The following is a 21,679-nucleotide window of genomic DNA, read 5'->3' as shown; positions in this document are numbered from 1 at the left end:
TCTTCCAGGCAGGTTCTCTATGGGGAAGTGGCCCGCAAGGCCTCAGGGTTTACCCAAGGAGGAGGGTTACCGAAAGATGGGGTGCCAGGCCACGTTACAGCCTTCTCATATCGCAGGGTGAGAAGATGAGGAAGGAAGGATGCAGCTAGTAGGTCCAGCTCAACCATTCGCCACCCGCGGAGTAAAAAGAAGGCAGCACCCATCGCAACCCTCGCTCAGTCCCCGCCCCCCGCGCCGGGCACGCCTTATGTAAGCGCCTGAGGCCACGCCTCCCCAGGCCACGCCCCCGCCCCTGCCCCGCCGCAGCTGAAGCTTCGCTAGGGGCCGCTGAGCCTTGGCTCAGCCGGGAACCGAGTCGCCGTAGCCGCGGAGCCGCTGCTTCCTGGGCACCGGCCTAAGCCCAGCTGGCTCGGCTATGGCAGCCGCTGCCGTCGCGGCGAATCTGGCCCCTGCGCTCTCCGCTCGTCGCTGAGCAGCCGTTAGCCAGCCCGCCCTCACGCCGGTGCCGCCGCGGCCCAGGCTTCGTGCAAGTTTCCGCCGCCGAAGAAGCAGGAGGCGAAGGCGGGGGAGGACGGACGTGAGGAGTCGCGAGTCCCCAGCCCACCCGGCCCTCCCGCCCGCGATGTGGGGGCGCTTCCTGGCCCCGGAGGCCGGCGGCCGGGACAGCCCGAGCAGAGCCCGCAGCTTCCTAGCGGGTAAGTAACGGGACAGTCCCCGGGCTAGGGTCGGGGTCGCGGCCGACCGCTGCGCTTCGGGACCCCGCCGCCGCTGTAGTTGCTCCCCAGGCCTGGCTTCCCCTGGCGATCTCCCCGACGCCGCTGCGCGATCGACCACCCGCCGCGTTTCCTCCCGGCTGCAGACACCCCGACTCCGCGGGCTGACATCTGGCGGGCCGCGTCCCCGGCCCTGTCCGCCCGCATCGCGGCCCCGCAGCCCCAACTTAAAGCTTTTCTGGGCCTTTTCGAGTTGGGCTTTGTTGTCCATTCACCTCTCTTTCCCTCGTGCGGTGTGTGGCGGACGTGGGTAACGGGTCTCTGGCACCCGGGCGGGAAGGTCGCTGCGTCCGTGCTGCGGCGGCGGCGTCTTGGGGCGCGCCTCAGTGGGCCGTGGTCCTCTGCGCCCACGCCTGCAGCCGCTGCTTTAGGGCGCGTTTGCGGGCGGCTGGAGGCTGCTGGTGATGCCCACGCTGCCAAATGACCCCGAGGGAACTTCAGCTCCACAGTGAAACCTGGTCACCTCCCCGCAGCCCTCTCCAGAGTAAGGGGGCGACATGCTCTGCGAGAGCCAATCGATCTTTGAGCAACGAGGGTGTTAATCTGTTTGCAGCCCTTTTGCCTCTCCCTTTCCCCTTCAAGGAAAATTTGGGGTTTGCTGCCTTGGGTGTAAGAAGCCGTTTGTGTCCGACAGCCATTTCATGCCTGCATCGCTCAGAAGTTGTATAGGAGCCACCAAATTTGGATAAATCGTACCCTAATTTGGGATGAAAAATAAGGCTTAGGGTAGTCTGGGGACACGTTGTTTGATGTTGACGGTTCTTCCAGGCACTTCGATCTTAATTGGATTTTGAACCCCTTTGAGAAGCTGAAAATTATATGAACCCTTTACCCAGAAAAAAAAAAAGTCGTATGTACATAATCATTTCCCTACTATTTTAGGTGGTTCTAGGACTCTTGTTAAGTAACCTTGTTCCATAAGATGTTTGGGCTCAACTTGTGCAACTGACATTTTTGTATACATTTTTCAAAGCTATTTTCAGAATAAAAAAGCAGAAGTGACATTAGGAAGGTTGTGTTTTTTTTTTTTTTTGCTGCTAATTAAAATGTCAATGCAATTCTGTAACAAATAGAAATTGTATATATATTCAAGGTGTACAACTTGATGTTTTCTTATGTATACATTATGAAATGATCTCCGCAGTCAAACTGGTTAAGGTATTCTTCACCTCACAGTTACCTTTTCTTTTTGGAGGATGAGGTGAGGTGTGTGATGAGAACAGTTAAGGTCTTCCCTCTTAGCAAATTTCAAGCTTACATGCAGTATTAACTGTAGTCACGATGCTGTGTATTATATCTAGAGATATATGCATTTTAAAACCCAGGGTTAGATTGGAAATAATTTTGTTAAATTTGGTTATGCAACACTTTTAGAAATAACAGTAAAAAAATGTAAGTAGGGAACTATTTTCTCTAAAATGTAAAGTATTTGTACTAAGAAGAGGAGACAGCAATTGAGAGGTTTCTGATGCTTACAGAGTATTTACAAAAGTTAAGTCCAGTGAGTGAGAAGACATTTCTTTATCCCTAAGGAGCTACAGGGAGTGGTTTCAATGATCTGTACATGTTAAAAGCCATCTGTAATGTCTTTGTAACTTAACCACTTAAAATTTATTTGTAATATTAATATGTTTGGAGAAATAATGTCATCCAAGAATTGTATCAGTTTTTCCATTGTTATATCTGTGAGGTAGAAAATACCATAGTGCTTAGAAGATAAGTAACTGAAGCTTTAAGGTTACATTGCATTCTCTAAATCTTTGCTGTGACAAAGAATATAGTGGAAGAAGTACTTTATAAATACTGCCCATGTTTAAGGAATTTGGACAGTATTTCTTTACAAAGCATATATTTTATCTTAGCTTTAATAGTGATAAACTGTAGGTAAGTCAGGATGTGCCTTTCCAATAAAAATTTTTCAGCTGTATGCAAATAATTGATTACTTTTATAGTAATAGTGATGAAATTATTTGTTATATCCTTTATTCTCTTCTTGAGCAAACAAAATTTAAAAATATTTTTATTTAGTTTAAAAAAGTTATACATTACATGAAAAGCTTTGTGGTTTCTTTAGCAAATGAGCAGATGGTGAAGGTCAATATAATGGCCTCTGAATTGATTCATGTAGTGATTTTTTTTTGCTTCCTGAGAAATTGAAGAAAATTCATATTTTAAAAGTATTATTCAGATATCTTTTGACTAACTTGAGTGATTTTAGAGCTTTTCTGAATACAAAGGGAACCAGTCTTGTAATTGAATTTATCAGTAATCATTTTGGTCTTGAGGGCCAGTGTGAAGACAGGGATAAGTAAATAATTTCTGATATATAAATGAGTTTATCTCAATATGTGGGTTAATTCTAGGTGTTGTAAAATTGGTTTGTTTTTACAAATATGTAATTAGACTAAAGAGAAAACCAAAGTTAATATAGAACCAGTGTTCTAAAAAACTGTAGGAAACTTTCTTTTTAAAGTAATGGCAATAAAAGCAAATAGGATTGATAACATGTGTGGTTTGGAAAATACTGAACTTTTGACCTTTGCTTTAGGATTTAATTTTGTTTTGGCTTTACCAACAATTTTTTCAGCTTTATGGAGTAACTGTATTATAATTGAAAATAAGGTAAATATTTTCTTATTTCTGTACAGTTCCCCCCCCCCCGCATTTATTTTTTCTATCAGCTTGGCAAGTGTAGTTGGAAAGCTAATTTTAAATAGAACATGTGGTATGCCTTTTATATATTTAGTTGAGTATTTGAGAATACCTATTACTCAAAATCTATAATAATTTCAAAGTTGGATGAAGGATGGATGTATTTTCTTTAGGGGTTAAAAATCTAGTATGATGCAGTGATATTTTGAGACCTTATACTTAGTTATATTGAATTTGTTACTTTTTATAAATCATACTTTATAAATATATTCAACCTTAAAACATTTGGAGGTAGTATATGCTAGTTTAAAGTGTGTTAAAAGTAAAATGTTATAGGAAACATGTACATGGTCCGGAGAAATGTCACTTGTTTATGCCTTGAGCTTTTAAATATACCCTTTCCTATTTGATGCATTGCCATAAGGTGATGGTGATGTCATAATGATAGCGGTAGTAACTGCTGTGATTACATCACATACTAAAGTTTTCTGCTCCAGTTCTGAGTTAGGTAGACTTAAAAGTACTGTAGTAACAATGAAACTTGACTCTTTCTCGTAAAGTCAGTTGGACATGTTCTTTTATAATAGGCATTTGTGGGTAAGGGGTCAATCTCAACGTTAGTGATGACTTTTGTAAAATGAACTTGATTAGTAATTAAAACTCTATCACTTCTTGGCCTGAAGGATGCTGGTAAATTGAGTCCAGGCAATAAATGGTGAGTTGACAACCTCTTTTGTCATGTGACTATTTCTGATGTTGAGAACAGAAAGGCTTTAGAGAGTCATGATTTTTCTGACAGGATGAAATGTGTTGATGTGCATTCTGAGAAAAAGATGAAAATGGGAAAGTTCCCAGGTAGTATTTTATAGAGTGATAGCTTAATTACCGTATTTGCGCTCCATAAGATGCACTTTTTTTCCCCTAAAGTGGGGGAAAATGTCTATGCATCTTATGGAGCAAATATTGCGTCACAGACTGTGATGTGTATTACCTGACCTGTCAGCGGTGGCAACAGCTGTTAGAAGAGGAAGCGGTGGGCCCACGTGAAACCCCGGGGGACGCTTAAATGTTCTACTTTACTGCTGAATCTCAGGGCCTCTGGTCTTTATGAAGATAGCGAAGAAAGTGATATCAGTGATTGTGAGCAACTGAGCTTCATAAATTCTGACACTAGCGCTGATGAGTTCTTGGGGTTCCCAGAAAACAAGAAGAGTACTTGAACCTTAAAGTCTTTCCTCATTTGTTAATGACAGTGATGATGGTTCTTAATACTGCTGTTGACTGCTCTTCACTTTACATACTTGAAATATTATTTTGTTATATTTTATTAAATATTTTAGTATACCATTTAGTTCAGAATATTTTTTTTTCTTGTTTTCCTCCTCTAAACCTAGGTGTGTTTTATGGTCAGGTGCGCCTTATAGTGCGAAAAATATGGTACTTTCCTCAAATTATGCATTAAAAATGAAGAATGTGGTCATCTACACAATTTCTAAAGCTACAATAAGATACTAATTATTATGACTACTTTAAGGATATTCATATTTTCCACTGGCAAAATATTCTGAAAAGTGGAATTTATAGTAAATGGTTATTTATGTTAAGAGCAAGAGTGATCACCATAAAAAGAATATTAAATTGCTCTTTATACTAATGTTGTACTTATAGTTTTCTTTAATTAAAAAAAAATCCATTGTTGTTAACTAGCATAATGCTTGGCACATTAGCACTTGATAAATGTTTGTGAGTGTTAGGCATTGTACTGGACTCTAAGGATACATCATTGAACAAGAAAGATCAGGTCCCAGGTCTGAGGAAGCTTACCTTCTAGTGGGGATAAACAATCTATAAGTCAACTGACAAGATAGTTCAGCTAGTGTTAACTACTACAAAGAAAAGGAAATAGGGTGAGATGGAAGAGGATGTGTAGAGAAGCCTGCTTTGAGTAGACTGGTCAGGGAAGGCCTCTGTGAGGAGGTGACACTGCTGATAGCTGAATGATGAGAAGGAGCCAGACATGAGGGGAGGAGTGCTTAGACCTAGGGGGTACAGCCACAGTTCCATGATGGGAGTGTGGGGAGTTTGAGGAATGTCAAAGCCAGAGAGTCTGGAACATAGTAAGCGGAGATGGGAGGGGATGGAGGATGGGAGGGGATGGAGGCCTTGGTGTTGGAAGGCATTGTATGAAGTTTGGATTCTGTTCTACAGAGGGGAAACTAACTATGAACCCATAGGAGAGATGACTGTTTTTCCCATCAGCACACATTGAGTGCCTACCATGAGATAGACGTTGTACGTACTGGGGGAACGAAGCAGACGTTCCTTACCCTTGGTGTTTACAGATCTTGTCTGGCTTTTAAAATTATTTATTTATTTTTTTGGTGGGCGAAGAAATTATGGATGGGTGGGGGAAAGAATAACAGTAGAGAAGCAGGTTAATAGGTCATTGTAGTAATTAGGTGAGAGCTGATAGCTTGGATTAAACTGGTTAGATTGGATTTGTAGAGAAGAGAATGGATTTGGAATGTATTTGAGAAATAAAACTGACAATTTACTGATAGATTGGAGGTGGCAAAGATGGTATCTCAGTTTTGCCTTCAGTAATTATAGTGAATGGTAGTGTCATTTCCTGAGATAGGGAAGAGTGTGAGGAAAATAAGTGGAACCAAGAGTTCTGTTTTGGCCATGTGAACTTTGAGATGCTTTTTAAGAGAGAGGTTCATGTAAGAGTTGAGCAGGAAGTTGGGTATATAAGTCTTGAGCTCAGTAGGGCGACGGGAGAGGTGGAGGTAGGAATTTTGGGAGTTACCTGTGTATATTTGGTGTTTAAAGGTGATCACACGGAGAGGGTGTAGAGGAAATAGCAGAGATTATAGGTAAGACAGCAGAGGATTGAACTCTGGGACACTTCTTTGTTCTGGTCAGGTAGAGGAAGAAGAACCATCCAAAGAGATCTAGAAGGAGCAACCAGTGAGGTAAGAGTAAAACTGGAAGAGTGCGGTGTTCCAGCAGAGAGGAGATTGATGAAGGAAGGAGTGGTCACCAAAGTCTGGTGCTTCCAAGAGGCCAGGGAAGGTGTCAGGAGAGAGTGGGTCAATGCTGTGGCCAGTTTCAGTGAGAGACTCATAAAAATTTAAAACTGACAGAGATTAGAGATTTCTAGTCAAGTCTTACTTTATTGTGTAGAGATTGATGTATACGTGCTCAATAAATATTTGAATTGCTTTCCCCTTACCACTTCTCAAACTAGAGTGACCAAATATCTGGGTTTGCTGGGGACGTTCAGCTTTAAAACTAGGGTAAGTGCCTCCTGGATGCCTTCTCTTGAACAGTGGCTGACCTGTGACTAGAGGATTCTGCTCAGGGCATCTGAACTAGTATAAACTTTTCTTCCCATCAGAACAGAAGATTTTCTCACTCAGAGGACCGTACTTTGGTATTTAGTTTTATTTCATGTTTTGGTCTGAGAATCTGCCTCAAAATAGTACAGGTTTCCCTGACTATCTGAAAGAAGAGCATTTTTTATAAGCCAAAATGGCATAAAGGAAAGAAGTTATTACCATTAATTTATATGGAAAAATTTTTGTGTCTCCAAGCCCCCAAATTATAACCTACCAAATTATACCGAATAATGCATAAAACCTAAAATAACATTAGCATATAGTGAAAGCGGTGCCAATCTCACTGCTCTGGGTGCACACTGCCTTTATAATGACTTACTGCAATCCAAACACTGAAGGATATTTTTGGTCTTTTTTTGGAAAAGCAAAAATCTTCTTCATATTTCTTTCTGTTATTGAAAACAGGTACATATAGTCCTTAACTTAAAATGAGTTATGCACCAATAAAGCCAGCATAAATTGAAAATATTTTAAGTTCAAAATGCATTTAATACGCCTAACATCATAGTTTAGCCTAAGAATGCCAGAACACTTACAAGATCATTCAACACAAATATCTCATGTAATTTATTATGTGTATTGCTTCTGCACCATCGTGAAGTCGAACCTTGGCAAGTTGGGGACTGTCTGTACTAATGCAGGCCTTTCATAAAAGCAAAGTTGCATAAAGCAAAGTTTTGAAAAGCAGGGGATACCTGTAATTTTATGACTATTTTTGCTTTTTTTGTGATAAATTGTTTTAAGACTTCATTAGGTAATGCTAATAATTTAAATTGATAAGAGTTCAAATTTAAAGAGAATGAATTTAAGATCAGGAACTTTGTTTTCTGTCCTCTTTACATAGATGTGTAGTAAATAAATTTGATTAATTTATTGTTGCTATTTGTCAGCACTGAAGTTCAGAGTTCTGAAATACACTATATTTTTTATTTATCTTTCTGGAAGATAATTGGATGAAAGCTTTTGACTACATTTCATATTTCATTGACTAGTGTTCTATGGGGTGGTTACATTATTCTTGTAGAGGCAGAGATTGTATGTTTATGGACCATTAGATATATGATAGTGCCTTGCCATGACATGATTGAAGCTTTTCTGAAGTCTTTTCGTTAATACTGAGCATTCTATTTCATTTTAGGAATAATGTACTGAAAAATTTGACTATCAATTAAGTTCTTCAATATTGAGGAGGTATTATAAATTTCCTCAACTTACTTTGGAGTGTTAGTTTTGAAATACTCCAAAATAAGTTGAAATTTAGACTACTGTTTGTCTCCATGTACAAAAATTAACTCAAAATATATCAAAGACCTAAATGTAAGACCTGAAGCAATAAATTACATAGAAGAGAATATAGGTAATAAACTTAATGGACATGGTCTTAAAGAGGGTTTTATAAATCTGACCCCAAAGGCAAAGGCAATAGAAGCAAAAATAAACGAATGGGTCCATATCAAACTAAAATGCTTCTGCATAGCAAAAGAAACTTCCAGCAAAACAAAAAAGCAACCAACCAAATGGGAGATGATACCTGAAAACAACAGCTCCAACAAGGGATTAATGTCTAAAGATACAAAGAATTCATACACGTGAACACCAAAAATACAAATAATCCAATTAATAAATGGGTAGAGGACCTTAAGAGACACCTCTCCCAAAAAGATGTAGTAATAGTCAACGGATGTATGAAAAGATGCTCAACTTCACTAGCTATTAGGAAAATGCAAATCAAAACTATAACAAGATACCACCTTATACCTGTTAGAATGACTGTTATCAACAAGACAAGTAATGACAAGTGTTGGAAAGTTTGTAGAGAAAAAGGAACCCTCATTAACTACTGGTGGGAATGTAAACTGGTACAGCCACTATGGAAAAGTATGAAGGTTCCTCAAACAATTAAGAATAGAGTTACCATATGACCCAGCAACCCCTCTTTTGGGTATCTGCCTGTGAAATTTGAAAATATTTATTTGCAAAGATGTATGCACCCCTCTGTTCATTGCAGTATTATTCATGGTGGCTATGAGATGGAAACAACTAAAGTGTCCTTCAATACATGATTAGATAAAGATGATGTGGTACATACTTGTATATACAATGGTGTATTTCTCAGCCGTAAGAAAAGATAAAATACTGCTATTTGTGACAACATGGATGGATATTGAAAATATCATGCTAAGCAAAGTAAGTCAGACAGAAAGTTAAACACCATATGATTTCACTCATATAGGATATAAAACTGAGAACAACAAATAAACAAAAATTCATAGACATGGATAACTATGGTGGTACAAGCAGGAAAGGGGTGGGGAGATAGTAAAGGGTAAAGAGGGTCAAATGGTGATTTGACTTTGGTGGTGGGCACACAGTTCAATGCACAGATGATGTATCATGGAATTGAACACTTAAAACATACGAGTATAATTTTATTAACCAATGTCAACCCAATAAATGTAATAAAAACTAAAATTTTGTTGGACCTATAAATTTATTGTGTATAGCACTTAGATTCCAATTTCAGAAAATAAAACAGCTAATTGAGAAATACTTAGCCTACTCTGCTTCCTTTGGACGTCAGTGGCTACATACAAAAGTAACATGTATTAGGTCTAACAACATTTTTATTTAGGAAAGTATATTCTCATTTTCTACCGGGTACTCATAATCCTTAGTTTTGCCATAATTTGCTGCCATGTAGCATTTTTTTCTCTATTAGTTCATATCATTAAATAGTTATATTCAAAATCAAAGGTAAGCCCTTTTGGAGTACCACTTGGTAAACTCCCTCATGTTTCTGGTGGTTGTATTGAAAACTTAATAGTTTTTACTGTACCTTATTTTTCTAGTTTATAAACAAGCAAAGGCTATGAGCGACTAAATTAAATATGAGGTCCTCATTCCACATAACTATCAAAATACTTTTTGAATATAACATTTCATGTAACCGCACTGAAATCATCAGGCATGTAATTTTTTTGTAGAAGGAGATAGTCTTATCTCTCTCTGTTGGTTGCTACCCTAACCCTCTTGAGTTCCTTGTTGTATATAATGAGTACTTGGTGAATATTTATTGGTTTGAATTCATACTTTTACTGTGATTATTGTTCTTAATTGAGATCATTTAAACCTCAGCCTGAACCGACCTTAATTTAAAGCTTTTCTTGTTATACTAGAATTGAAAATAAGGAAACTCAGACTCACATGTGAAGAACATAGTTTTATACCTTTTATGGTGGTGTTTTTAAAATTACAGTAGTTAGTAGACTTCTAGATTTTTTTAACTTTAGAAAACAAAGAATACTAGCTGTTGATTACTTAGAATTCATTTAAATCCGTAAATGCAAGAAAGCCAATTCCAGTTTGATTGAGATATAATTGATATATAACATTGTATTAGTTTAATGTGTACAATATAATGATTTGATATATGTATATATTGCAGAATTATTACTACAGTAAGTTTAGTTAACATGCATCACCAGACAGTTATATTTTTTCTTATGATGAGAACTTTTAGGATTCACTTTTTCAGTTGTTCTTTTACAGTTGTCCCCATTTTTCTTCTGCTGCTCTCCCCTGTCCTGCCCATCCCCAACCTATCCCCCTCACAGTCAGTCCCCACCCTGTTGTCCATGTCCATGGGTCCTTTATACATCTTCCTTGACTAGACCCTTCCCCTTCTCTCTCCCCTTCCCCCCTCCCCTCTGGTCACTGTGAGTCTGTTCCTTGTTTTCATGCCTCTGGTTCTGTTTTGCTGTTTGCTTGTTTTGTTCATTAGGTTCCTGTTATAGGTGAGATCTTAGCAGCTTTCAAATATTCAATACAGTATTGTTAACTGTAGTCACCATGCTGTAAATAGATCCTCAGAATTTATAGCTGGAACTTTGTGTTTTTTGACCACCATTACTCATTTCTCCCATCCCTTGTCCTTGGCAACCACCAAGTCTGTTCTCTGTTTTCATGAATTTGTTTTTTTCAGATTTCACATTAAGTGTGTTCATACAGTATTTGTCTCTGTCCGGCATAGTTAACTTAGCATAAGGTCTTCAGGGTCCATCCATGTTGTCACAAATGGCAGGATTTCCTTATTTTTTATGGCTGAATAATATTTCATTTTTATAAACACTGCATTTTCTTCATCCATTCACCCACTGATGGACACTTAGGTTGTTCTCATGTCTTGGCTGTTGTAAATAATGCAGCAAAACATGGGTGCCATTTCTTTTTGAGGTAGTGATTTTGTTTTATATATACCCTTAAGTGGGGATTGCTGGATCATTTATATAATAATTCTATTTTTGGGGTTTAAAATAAATTCCTCACCCAAAGATATGTTTATTGATTTTAGAGAGAGAGAGGAAGTGGGGAGGAGAGAAACAGAAACATTGACGTGAGAGAGAAACATTGATTGGTTGCCTCTCATAAAAGCCCTGACTGGGGGTCGAACCCAAAACCTAGATATGTGTCCTGACAGGGAATTGAACCTGTAACTGTTTTGTGTATGGGAGATGATGCTCCGACTGAGTCATCTGGCCAGGGCTATTTTTATTTTTTTATTTTTATTTTTTCTTTAAGTATATTTTATTGACTATATTGTTACAATAGTTCCACTTTTTTCCCCTTTGCTCCCCTCCGCCCAGCACCCCCCTTCCCCGACAATCCCCTCCCTAAGTCCATGCCCATGGCTCACCCTTTCATATATTCTTCTTTTTTTTAAAATAATTAATTAATTAGTTAAATATTTTAACAATAAAAAATAACAATCCCTCCCTCTCAGACTTAAGACCCTTTACAATCTTATAAAGGACAATGGACGAAGGTCTCGAGCTCCTCTAGCTGCTTCAAGCTGGACATGGTCGTCGTCCTACCTATCCTTGGGTCAAGAAATCCCTAATAAGAGTGGGGATGTGGAGGGGAGGGTGGCCTTCCTACAAGGGGAAGGATCGTGCAGACTCCAGGTTGGTTGGCTGTCTCTGGACAACGGCATGCTTGGTTTAACAGGCTGGCATCCTTGTTGTATTCTGGGGGCAACAGGGTTAAAGGACATCAGTCAATCCGTAACCACTAGATGACAAAAGACAGGTATTAATTTTTCAATGTCCCACATTAGGGAAAAGAAGGGTTTCTTTGGAGGAAGGTATGCCAGGTACATCTCACCTGTCCAAAACCCTTTTGCCCATTATACTTAGTTTGGACTGAGGGAAATATTTTTGGTTTCCCCCCTCTCAGGCCTCTGGGCTCTTTCTGTCCAAGCCATTAGGATAGAAAAGAGAAACCAGTTTTAAAGTGAAGCCCACAGACCACCCCGTTCTTCACCAACCCAGCCACTTAGTTCAGCCAAACCATTGAGTCTCAGGAGGCAGCAATGCAGACAGGATTAAGTGAGGTCTATACGTACAGACAATCACTCAGGTAATGAGATCGTAGGCTTATGCCCTTTGAAAACAGAAAACACATGTTAATTTATGTAACATAACCCACACACAAGTTTATAGATCTGTAGGACTGTCTTATAGGAAAGACATCCAGTTGCAAGGCATTTGACATTCTTCTTGCCTGTAAATTAAACATCTTTGATAATGCCACAGACATAGTTTAACTTTCAAATGAAAACAAATTTTAAATGAAAAGAAACTTTAAAGATGGTTAGCTGCACTACTTTATAGTTTACCACTGGGCATTGTGATCTTCCTTGAATCTTGATTTTTCTCCCTAAGATTACCCTCCTTGTCATTAAAGGGACTGCATTAAGTTCATTTTTAATTTATCCTGTTCATTTGCATAAACACAACAAGAGCAGCAAATGATCACTTATGATCTTTAGTTCTGCTTTGCTGGAACTTACGCAAGGAACATTTAGGGTGACCTTCAGTCTGCCCTTCAGGGCACAGAAGCTGAGCCACATACCTGGCATTCAGCCTTGCCTGTAAACACCTGTCTTTTCCAGGTCCTCCTGGTTTTCCATTGTGCCTTAAGGTCCCTTCTAGCCATCTTTCAGGAAAACAACCTTCGCTCCTTCCCTGGAAAGATTGCTATGGACCGCTCATCCATCCAAGGTACCAGGCCTTTTATCTCGTGGACTTTTATTACCTTTGAAAGTCAGTCCCAGTTGCTCAGGGCTTTTTGGTAACAACCAAAGCCCAAGCATGTCTCCTTTAGGCATGACATTCCAGTCAAAGTCTTAGTCAAAAAATCGTTATTAACAACTGGTCTAGTTAGTTTTATGCAAAGAAACTTAGGTCATTACTTACTTCTTTAGAATGCCAAATTCTGGAGGGATCAGATAGGGAGAAAATATATACAGTGTGAAGGAAAAACCTTGTCCTTCTAATATTCACTGAACTTGCATTTCTATTCTTTATATTTTTATTTTTTCCCCCCCACTAAAAATTTTTCTGTTTGTTTGTTTTTCCATTACAGTTGTCTCACTTTTTCCCCCCTCTTGCTTCTCTGCACTGGCCAGGGCTATTTTTAGTTCCTTGAGGAACTTTCATACTGTTTTCCACAGTGGCTATACCAGTTTACATTTCCACCAACGATGTGCAAAGATTTTCTTTTGTCTACATTCTTGCCAGTACTTACTAATACATTTCGATAGTAGCCATTCTGACAAGTGTGAGGTGATGTCTCCTTGTGGTTTTGATTTGCATTTCCCTGGTTATTAGTGATATTGAGCACCTTTCATGTACCTGATGACCATTTATGTTTTTGAAAAAATAAAGCTGTTCAGAACCTCTGTCCATTTTTTAAATAAGATTTTTCACTATTTTGATATTGAGTATGAGTTTCTTTTTTCTTTCTTTTCTTTTCTTTTCTTTTCTTTTCTTTTGGATATTAACCCCTTATCAAATATATAATTTACAGATATTTTCTCCTATTCCATAGATCACCTTTTCATTTTTGACTTTGTGTGTGTGTGCGTGCGTGGGTGTGTGTGTGTGTACAGAAGCTTTTTCGTTTGATACTTGTTTATCTTTGCTTTTGTTACCTTTGCTTCTGGTGTCAAATTAAAAGAAAAAAAATCATTGCCAATACTGATGGCAAGGAGCTTACCTCCTGCGTTTTCTTTTAGGAGTTTTATGGGTTCAGGTCTGATGTTCAAGTCTTTCATCTATTTTAAGTTGACTTTTGTGTATAGTACAAGATAAGAGATCCAGTTTCATTTTTCTTTGTATGCGACTATCTAGTTTTCCCAACACCATGTATTTAAGATACTGTCCTTTCTCCATTGTATATTCTTGGCACCTTTGAAGTAAGTTAATTGACCATTCTTTATGGGTTTATTTCTGGGCCCTTTGTTTTGTTCCATCCGTGTGTTTATTTTTATGATTGGATCTTTTAAAAAATATCTTCACAGAATCATTTAATTATCACAATAACTCTATAAAATGGGTGCTATAATTATTTCTTCTTTTCCATATGAAGAAACTGAGGCACAGATTGGTTAAGTGAGTTACTCAAGGACTAGTTGCTAATAAATGGTGGTACAGAACTTGAACCCGGGCAGCCTGATTTCACAGTCCACATTCTTTTCCACTAAGCTATTCTATGAAATCTATAATAAAAGAAAATATTAAGGTTATATTAAGTTTCTTCCATCTTAGCTAGATATTCTGCAGTGTTGTACAAGATTTTCTGGTTCTTTTTTTTGATGGTTACAGTTAATATGAATATTTAAAAATGTGTTTTAATGTTCTATTTAATATTTTATTACCTTTTTTTTTGTCTGTTGACTTTACTAGAAATTGCTTTCCCATATTCATTAGGAATTTTGATCATAAGCTCCTCAAAACATTTATAATTATTGGTATATTTTTCGGTGCTTTGGGAAATATTTACTAATCTTTAAATAGATACTTAAATGCAAACTAGCTTAAGGGATAGTTTAAAATCTCCTGGACTTAAAATAAACAACCACCACCAAGAAAAATACCCACCTTCTTCTAAATGGAAGAATATTTTTTAGATCTAATTATGTCTTCTAAAACTTTCCTTTTATACCATGAACATTTATTAGGTACTCAGTGGTAATAATGACTGCATTTATTGAGACCCTGCCTAACTATACAGCTCTGTTAGAGACTAAAAAAAGAGGAAAAAAAGTTGTCTTTTAGTTTTCCCAGTTTGGTTATGGAGAAGAAAGTCATATACATACAGATTAATTTAATTTAGTAAATGCTGTTACAGAATTTTGAATGATATGTTGGGAGAGCACAAAGTAGTAGTCATTTAATGTTGCCTGAGGAATCAGAAAACATTTAGAACAAGTTAATTCTGTACTGGATCTCTTAAAGACAGTAGAGAAGGGAACTAGCTTGAAGTCACAAAAGAACCTCATCTATTTGGAGGCAGTGGTTAGGTATGTGTGGCTGGAAAGGGATTGTGGGGGTGCCAGAATAGGAGAGGTAAGGATTGCAAAGGATTAGAAAATGAAGCTGTTACTTGGTGAAGAATTTTGCCAAACTTAATGGGTTTGAGTTTTATTTAATATGTGGTAAGTTACCCACACACCTATGTAAGCAGGAGAATGTCATAATATGTTTGATTTTAAGGAGATAATTCTGATAGTAGGGTAAAGGCTTGCTCTGGTGGAGTTACTCCAGCAGGAGACCTTTGAAGCAGCACAACCAAAAGGTATGATCTGTGGCAGTGGGGATGGGGTGGGGGGAGGGTTCTGTCAATCAGTAATTCTGAAATGGACTGAGCAGTTTTAGAAGCTGATTTAGATGTATGAATTAGTTAAGGAAAAGGGATTTGTTTTTTGTTTTGTATTCCCTGGATTTATCCTTCTTTTTAAGTTGTACATTAATTTCTATTGATGGTAAAATTGGGCAATTGGAGGCCACGCTTCTGAACTTGCTGCCAAAGTACTGTGTACTTGGTAATATTTCAGAGATGTTAAAATGTGAGATATGGGCGTCTTATTAGGGTTAACGTGCTTTGATATTTTCTATTTTGTTCTGTTCTCTTTTATTTAAAAATGATGGTCTAAATCTACTGAATGTGAGATAACCTGCAATTTGTACTCATGATTTGTAGTATATATTCAGCTTTTTACATAAAAGTGTAAATCTGCTTTGTCAGTGGTCTTATTTTTATTTTCTTTTGGCTTAGAGTTGTCATTAAAGATAAGATTAGTTGTTATTACAAGTGCAGTTATAGGTATATTAACATATTACAGAAGACTTGATATTGTATGCATTAATTCTTTCAATTAAAAAACTTCAGGGAGAAAATATAATAGGTTACTTCTTTTTTTTGATGTGATCTTCCAATATTTTCAGTGTGAATTTTTAAAATAAGTTATCCCTGGGCATTTAATATTCTGTGTAAAAGAATTGAAATTTATATTAAAAATGTAAAGTATTGCCTTCCAAACAGAAGTTTGAATGTTTGTTGTCCTGAGATCTTTGCTGTTCTTACAGAAATGCTCTTTGTTCTGGAGAGAACTGATTTTACACAGTCATTCAATTACTTTAATATGATAGGACCTAGGTAAGACTTTAATGTCAGAGATCACTGAACCTTATTTAAGTTATTTTTTTAAGTGCATAGCACATACCACCCTGGCCTGTGTGGCTCAGTTAGTTGCAGCATCATCCCCTGCACCAAAAGATCAGGGATTGATTTCTGGTCAGGGGATATACCCACGTTGAGGGTTCAATCCCCGGTCAGGGTGTGTATGAGAAGGCAACCAATTGATGTTTCTCTCATACATCAGTGTTTCTCTCTCTCTCTCCCCCTCCACTCCCTGCTTCCCTTCCTCCCTCTATCCCTCCCTCTCTCCCACTCCCTTTCTCTCTCTCCCTCCTCCTGTCCCTCTCTCTTTTCTTCCTCTCCCTCCCTTCCTCCCTCTCCTGTTTCTCTAAAAGCAATGAAAAATATCCTCTAGTGAGGATTTTTTTAAAGTACATAGCACATATCTAGAAATTAAGTAGTTACCATTTCAGTAGCATAGTCATAACTATTGTGTGAGAAAGTTTTCCTTATTATATCACCTGGCGAGCATATTTCACAGATAGTTCTTACTGCTTTGTAATTCTGGATTGACTTGTATAGAAACAAGACATATATTTCAGAATGAACACATTCAACCTAAAATAAAGGTTAGAATGTTATTCTATTCATGACATCTGTTAGTCATCACCAGTGTTCTACGTACATAAAATATATTGGATCTTTTTTTTTTTTAAGAAGTATATTTAAAGGTTAAGACAAAACTGAGTTCAAGCTGGAGGAGATCAAATTATATAGATAATTCTATCATTTTATTATGTTATTGTGATTTTGGAAAACCTGAATGAATTGCTTTGCTTTCTTTAAAGGAAAAGTTTGGCAGAAATAAGATCCATCTGGCAAAAATAAATTACCAGAAAAATGAAAACATAAAGGCCAAAGACATTACCAGTAATCCTACCATCTAGAGAAAACTACTAGTAGTATTTTACTATATTTCTTTCTAGTTTCTGTGTGTGTTCTGTGTTTGTTTGAATCTTTAGTGTAAGCTGGCTGCAATACTGATTAAAATCTGAAACACATAGTCTTTGAATATTACTACAGTCTAAAAGGAGGACAGATACATGAACAGATAACTTCAGTTTGATGTGGTGGGAGCTAAGTTAGAAACAGTAAAAAAAAAAAAGAGAGAGAGAGAGAATTCCTAGACAATATGAAATCTGAGGTTACTTGAGAATTTCCCATGAAATGTTGTCTTATTACTTATATTGGCCACATAAGCATTTTATATTTCTAGATCTTCTTCATTATTTTAATAGCCAAAATTCTTTTCCCTTGTCCCTTTTGGGTTTATTTGTATTTGGTTCTTATTAGACATACTGTTTAATGAACATTCTTTTGTCTGTAATTCTTCTCCTTCCAACATTGGATTCTTTTTGCTCTTAGCTTTATTGAGATATAATTGATAAGTAAAATTATCTTAAAGTGTAAATATGATGATTTAAGTATACATTGTGAAAGGATTCTTACCAGAGTTAATTAACACATTCATTACTTCATATATTTACCTTTTCTTTTTAAAGGCGAGAACACTTAAGTTCTACTCTCTTAGCAAATTTCAAGTATAGAAAACAGTTTTATTAACTATAGTCATCATATTCATCATATTAGATTCTCAGACTTAATCATCTTATAACTGAAAGTCTGTACCCTTTTCTAGTATATTCCTATTTTCCCTATCCCCTAGACCCTGCAAGCACCATTTTGCTCTTTATGAATTTGACTTTTGTTTTTTACTTCGACATATGTTATACCATGCAGTATTTGTCTTTCTTTATCTGGCTTGTTTCACTTAGCATAATGCTTTCCAGGTTCATCCATGTTGTTGCAAATGGCAGGGCTTCCTTTTCTTACAGCAGAATGTTACAGGGTGGGGCAAAACTAGTTTTACAGTTGTTTGTACAGAAAATAATACAGTTATTAATAAATAATAATACAAAAATAAACTTTCTTGTAATGACAGTTGTAAACCTACTTTTGCCCTGCCCTGTATTTTATTATGTTTATTATCTCATACAATTTTAATCCATTCATCTTACATTGATGGACATGCAGGTTGTTTGCATACCTTGGCTATGGTGAATAACGCTTCAGTGAACATGGGAGTTCAGGTATCTCTTTGAGATAGTGATTTTGTTACCTTTGGATATATATGCAGAAATGAGTATCAATTTATATGTCCACAAAAGGACATGAAATTTCCTGTACTGTTTGACATCAACTTTTAAAATATTTGCCAATAATATTTAATATTATATATAATATAGATTATTTTAAAATCTAAAATTTGTTCTTTTTTATTTTTCTTATTATTAGTAAGATTGGATATTTTTTCATATCTTTGGTTGCTATTTTGTGTATTCTCAGACTATTTATGCTATTTTCTAGGTATTAAAAAATATTTCTCCAACTAATAGGTATGCACTTGGGAGAGAAACTAGTGGGCTGGTTGTTCTTTTTGCTAAGGGTTCATATAGGACTTTGAGTTCATTAGATGAGATATTACCTGAGGAGCTGATTGAAGAAAACATTTTGGTATATAGATCAGTGATTTTTGACTGGTGTGCCACAAGAATTTTTAAAACATTCAATACCTGATTATTCTATGAGGGGCACTGACCTCTTTTCTCAGTCAAATAAAAAAAGAAAAAAGAAAAAACAACAGCCAATACAACAGTAGCTGTCTGCTGTGAATGAATCAAAATTATACCTATTTTTGTCAGATTGGCAAAAAATATGATATATTTTTTGGTGTGCCACAGAATTTTGGTAATTAGTTTGTCATGAGATGAAGAAGGTTGAGCAATCACTGGTATAGATAATAGACTAGAGTTAGAAGCAGGCATGGTGACAGAATATTTTTGTCCAGATATCTTGTTTTACATCATAATGGTGAGTGCCTGGTGTGTTATTTGCCTTTACGTATGAGTAACTGCAATTGCAGTTAAACACAAATAAAACACAAATGAGGGCATTGAAATTGTCATAATAAATCTGTTTTAAGGCAGCTATACAGATGCAGGGACAGTGACATTAGGTGAAAATAGTTGCTCTAAGATAGCTCATCAGATCATCTGTAATGTGCTTATTAATTTTTAAGGAAATCATTAAAATAAAAGTCCAAACTTTGTATACAGAGCTTTTAAAGCTCCAATTTGAGAATCATTGTGTTAACCCTTAATAAAGATACAGGCTTCTACAGTTTTATATAAAAGTCAACAGATTTAAAATTGATCTTTCAAATTGCTATAAAAATTTCTAAATTCTTATTCTTTATTTCTGCACCTGACTTTCACAAATTAGTAATAAATAAATAGTCCACAGACTGGTGTAGCCCATGGATATACTTTGATTGGAATTATAATAGAAAATAAAAGAATGAAGTGAGCAGAAAAGTAAAATAATAGATAAGTCAGAAAAGGGGAAATAAAAATCAAGCAAAATAGACATGGTAAGTGAAAATAAAGTTCAAGAAATATTAAAGAGTGAAAATTAGCTAGAAAAATAGTAATTTAATCTAACTCAAAAAGAAAACTTGAGCAAAGAGCCCATAAGATGGCTGTGGTGTTAAACATTTATCAAAAGATAACTAAAGAAATAAAATCAATTAAATAATGAAATATAATTTTAAATTTTAAGTGATTTGGCTATTGTAGAGAAAATAGGTTTATTTGACCTCTCATGAGCATATTCTACTTAATTACTGTGCAGTGTGACTCAGACTTTATCTGAGGCCTAGTTCTCAGCCAGTGCCTGTGTATGGAATCACAGATACCTACCTATCAAGTATTCCAGAGAAGAGTGTTGATATTTCCTGCTAGACAGATGATAAATTTGACATTTGAAATAAGAGAGCAGTATGTATTTAAATGTTCAAATGTCTCTATATGCAGATATCAGAGTCCTTCAACCAGAGGAAGCTGCTAAATCAGCATTAAATTTATATGTGTGTGATGTGTATGTTTATTTGTTGAGTCTTAGATACCATTGATCTATTTTAATATGGAATATAACATCATGTGCATTTTTTTCTAAGAACAAGAAAAAATATATTTTGTCTGCTCTTAAAATTTATGTGTTAATTTTTGCACATTTTTTTTTGTAGGCCCAGATTATTCTTCATCAGCATGGCTACCTGGTAGTGAATCATTGTGGCAGGCCACAGCTCTTCCTTCCAACCATCGAAATAACCACATCAGAAGACATAGTATAGCTTCTGACAGTGGCGACACTGGCATTGGAACTTCCTGTTCTGACAGCGTGGAAGGTGAGCTAAAATTCTTAGTGTGTAGACATGACTGTTCAGAGAGTGGTTGTATTGAGAACATTTAAGGGATATATTTTATTGTTTCAAACCAAGAAATTTAAAAGTAGGTTTTGAGTATTTAATGATGTTCAGTGTTGATATCTATCAAAATGAAATTGTCCCACTGACCATATTAGTTTTTTCTTCATTCACTTTTTAAACTCTTTTGAATAAATTGTAGATTCAAATTTAATAAATAATGCAGAGGTTCTGTGCACACCCCCCACCCTATGGTTATATCTTTCAAAACTACAGTACAGTATCACAACCAGGGTATTGACATTGATACCATGAAGATACAAAACATTTTTATTATCAGAGAATACCTAATGTTGCCCACGCCCACTTTCCCCTCCTCCTTAACTCCTGGAAACCACAAATCTCCATTTCTATAATTTTGTCATTTCAAGAATGCTGGATAAATGCAATCATACAGTATGTGGCCCTTTGGAATTGGGGTTTTTCACTGGAGAGTCATCCAGAATGTTGTGTGTATCGATGTGTTCCTTCTTTTTATTGCTGAGTAGTATGTATTGGCACTGGTGGTATTGAATAGACCTCATTTTGCTTCTTAGACATTTACCCATTGAATGACATCTGGATTGTTTCTAGCTATTTGCTAGTATGGATAAAGCTGCTACAAGCATTCATGTACAGGTTTTCATGTGAACTTAATGTCTATTTCTCTGTGGGAAATGTCTGTGCACTTGTTGTTCATATGGCAGTTGCATGCTTAATTTTGAAAGAAACTTATTACACTATTTTCCAGAGTGACTTTTCCATTTACATCAGTAATGGATTAGTATGAGTAATCCAATTTTCTCTTCATCCTTGCTAGCATTTCATGGTTTTCAAATTTTAGCCTATTTGAAAGGAATGAAGTAATATCTTATTGTGGTTTTAATTTTCAGTTCTTTAAAGATTAATACTGTTGAACATTTTTTCACATGCTTATTTGCCATTTGTTTATTTTCTTTGGCTCTTCATGTTTTGCTCATTTTCTAATTGGATTATTTCCTTATTTTATT

At 36.7% G+C, this 21,679-nt stretch overlaps 1 protein-coding gene across 1 annotated transcript in view; it reads left to right on the top strand.

The window, feature by feature from the left end:
- The first annotated feature begins 333 nt into the window (after positions 1-333).
- The window catches only part of CEP85L (centrosomal protein 85L), a 123,744-nt gene continuing 102,398 nt past the window's right edge, over positions 334-21,679 (top strand). The window contains exons 1-2 of the mRNA XM_090279789.1: positions 334-695; positions 20,451-20,612. Coding sequence (XP_090135915.1) covers positions 623-695; positions 20,451-20,612 — 235 coding nt within the window. The 5' untranslated portion in view covers positions 334-622. The remainder of the gene's footprint in view (positions 696-20,450; positions 20,613-21,679) is intronic.

Source organism: Furipterus horrens, unplaced genomic scaffold (genome assembly GCF_987537825.1).
Source record: "Furipterus horrens unplaced genomic scaffold, mFurHor1.1.pri manual_scaffold_6, whole genome shotgun sequence".
Taxonomy (NCBI): Eukaryota; Metazoa; Chordata; class Mammalia; order Chiroptera; family Furipteridae; genus Furipterus; species Furipterus horrens.
Note: the sequence above shows the minus strand (reverse complement) of the source record. Positions and strands in the feature narration are given on the sequence as shown.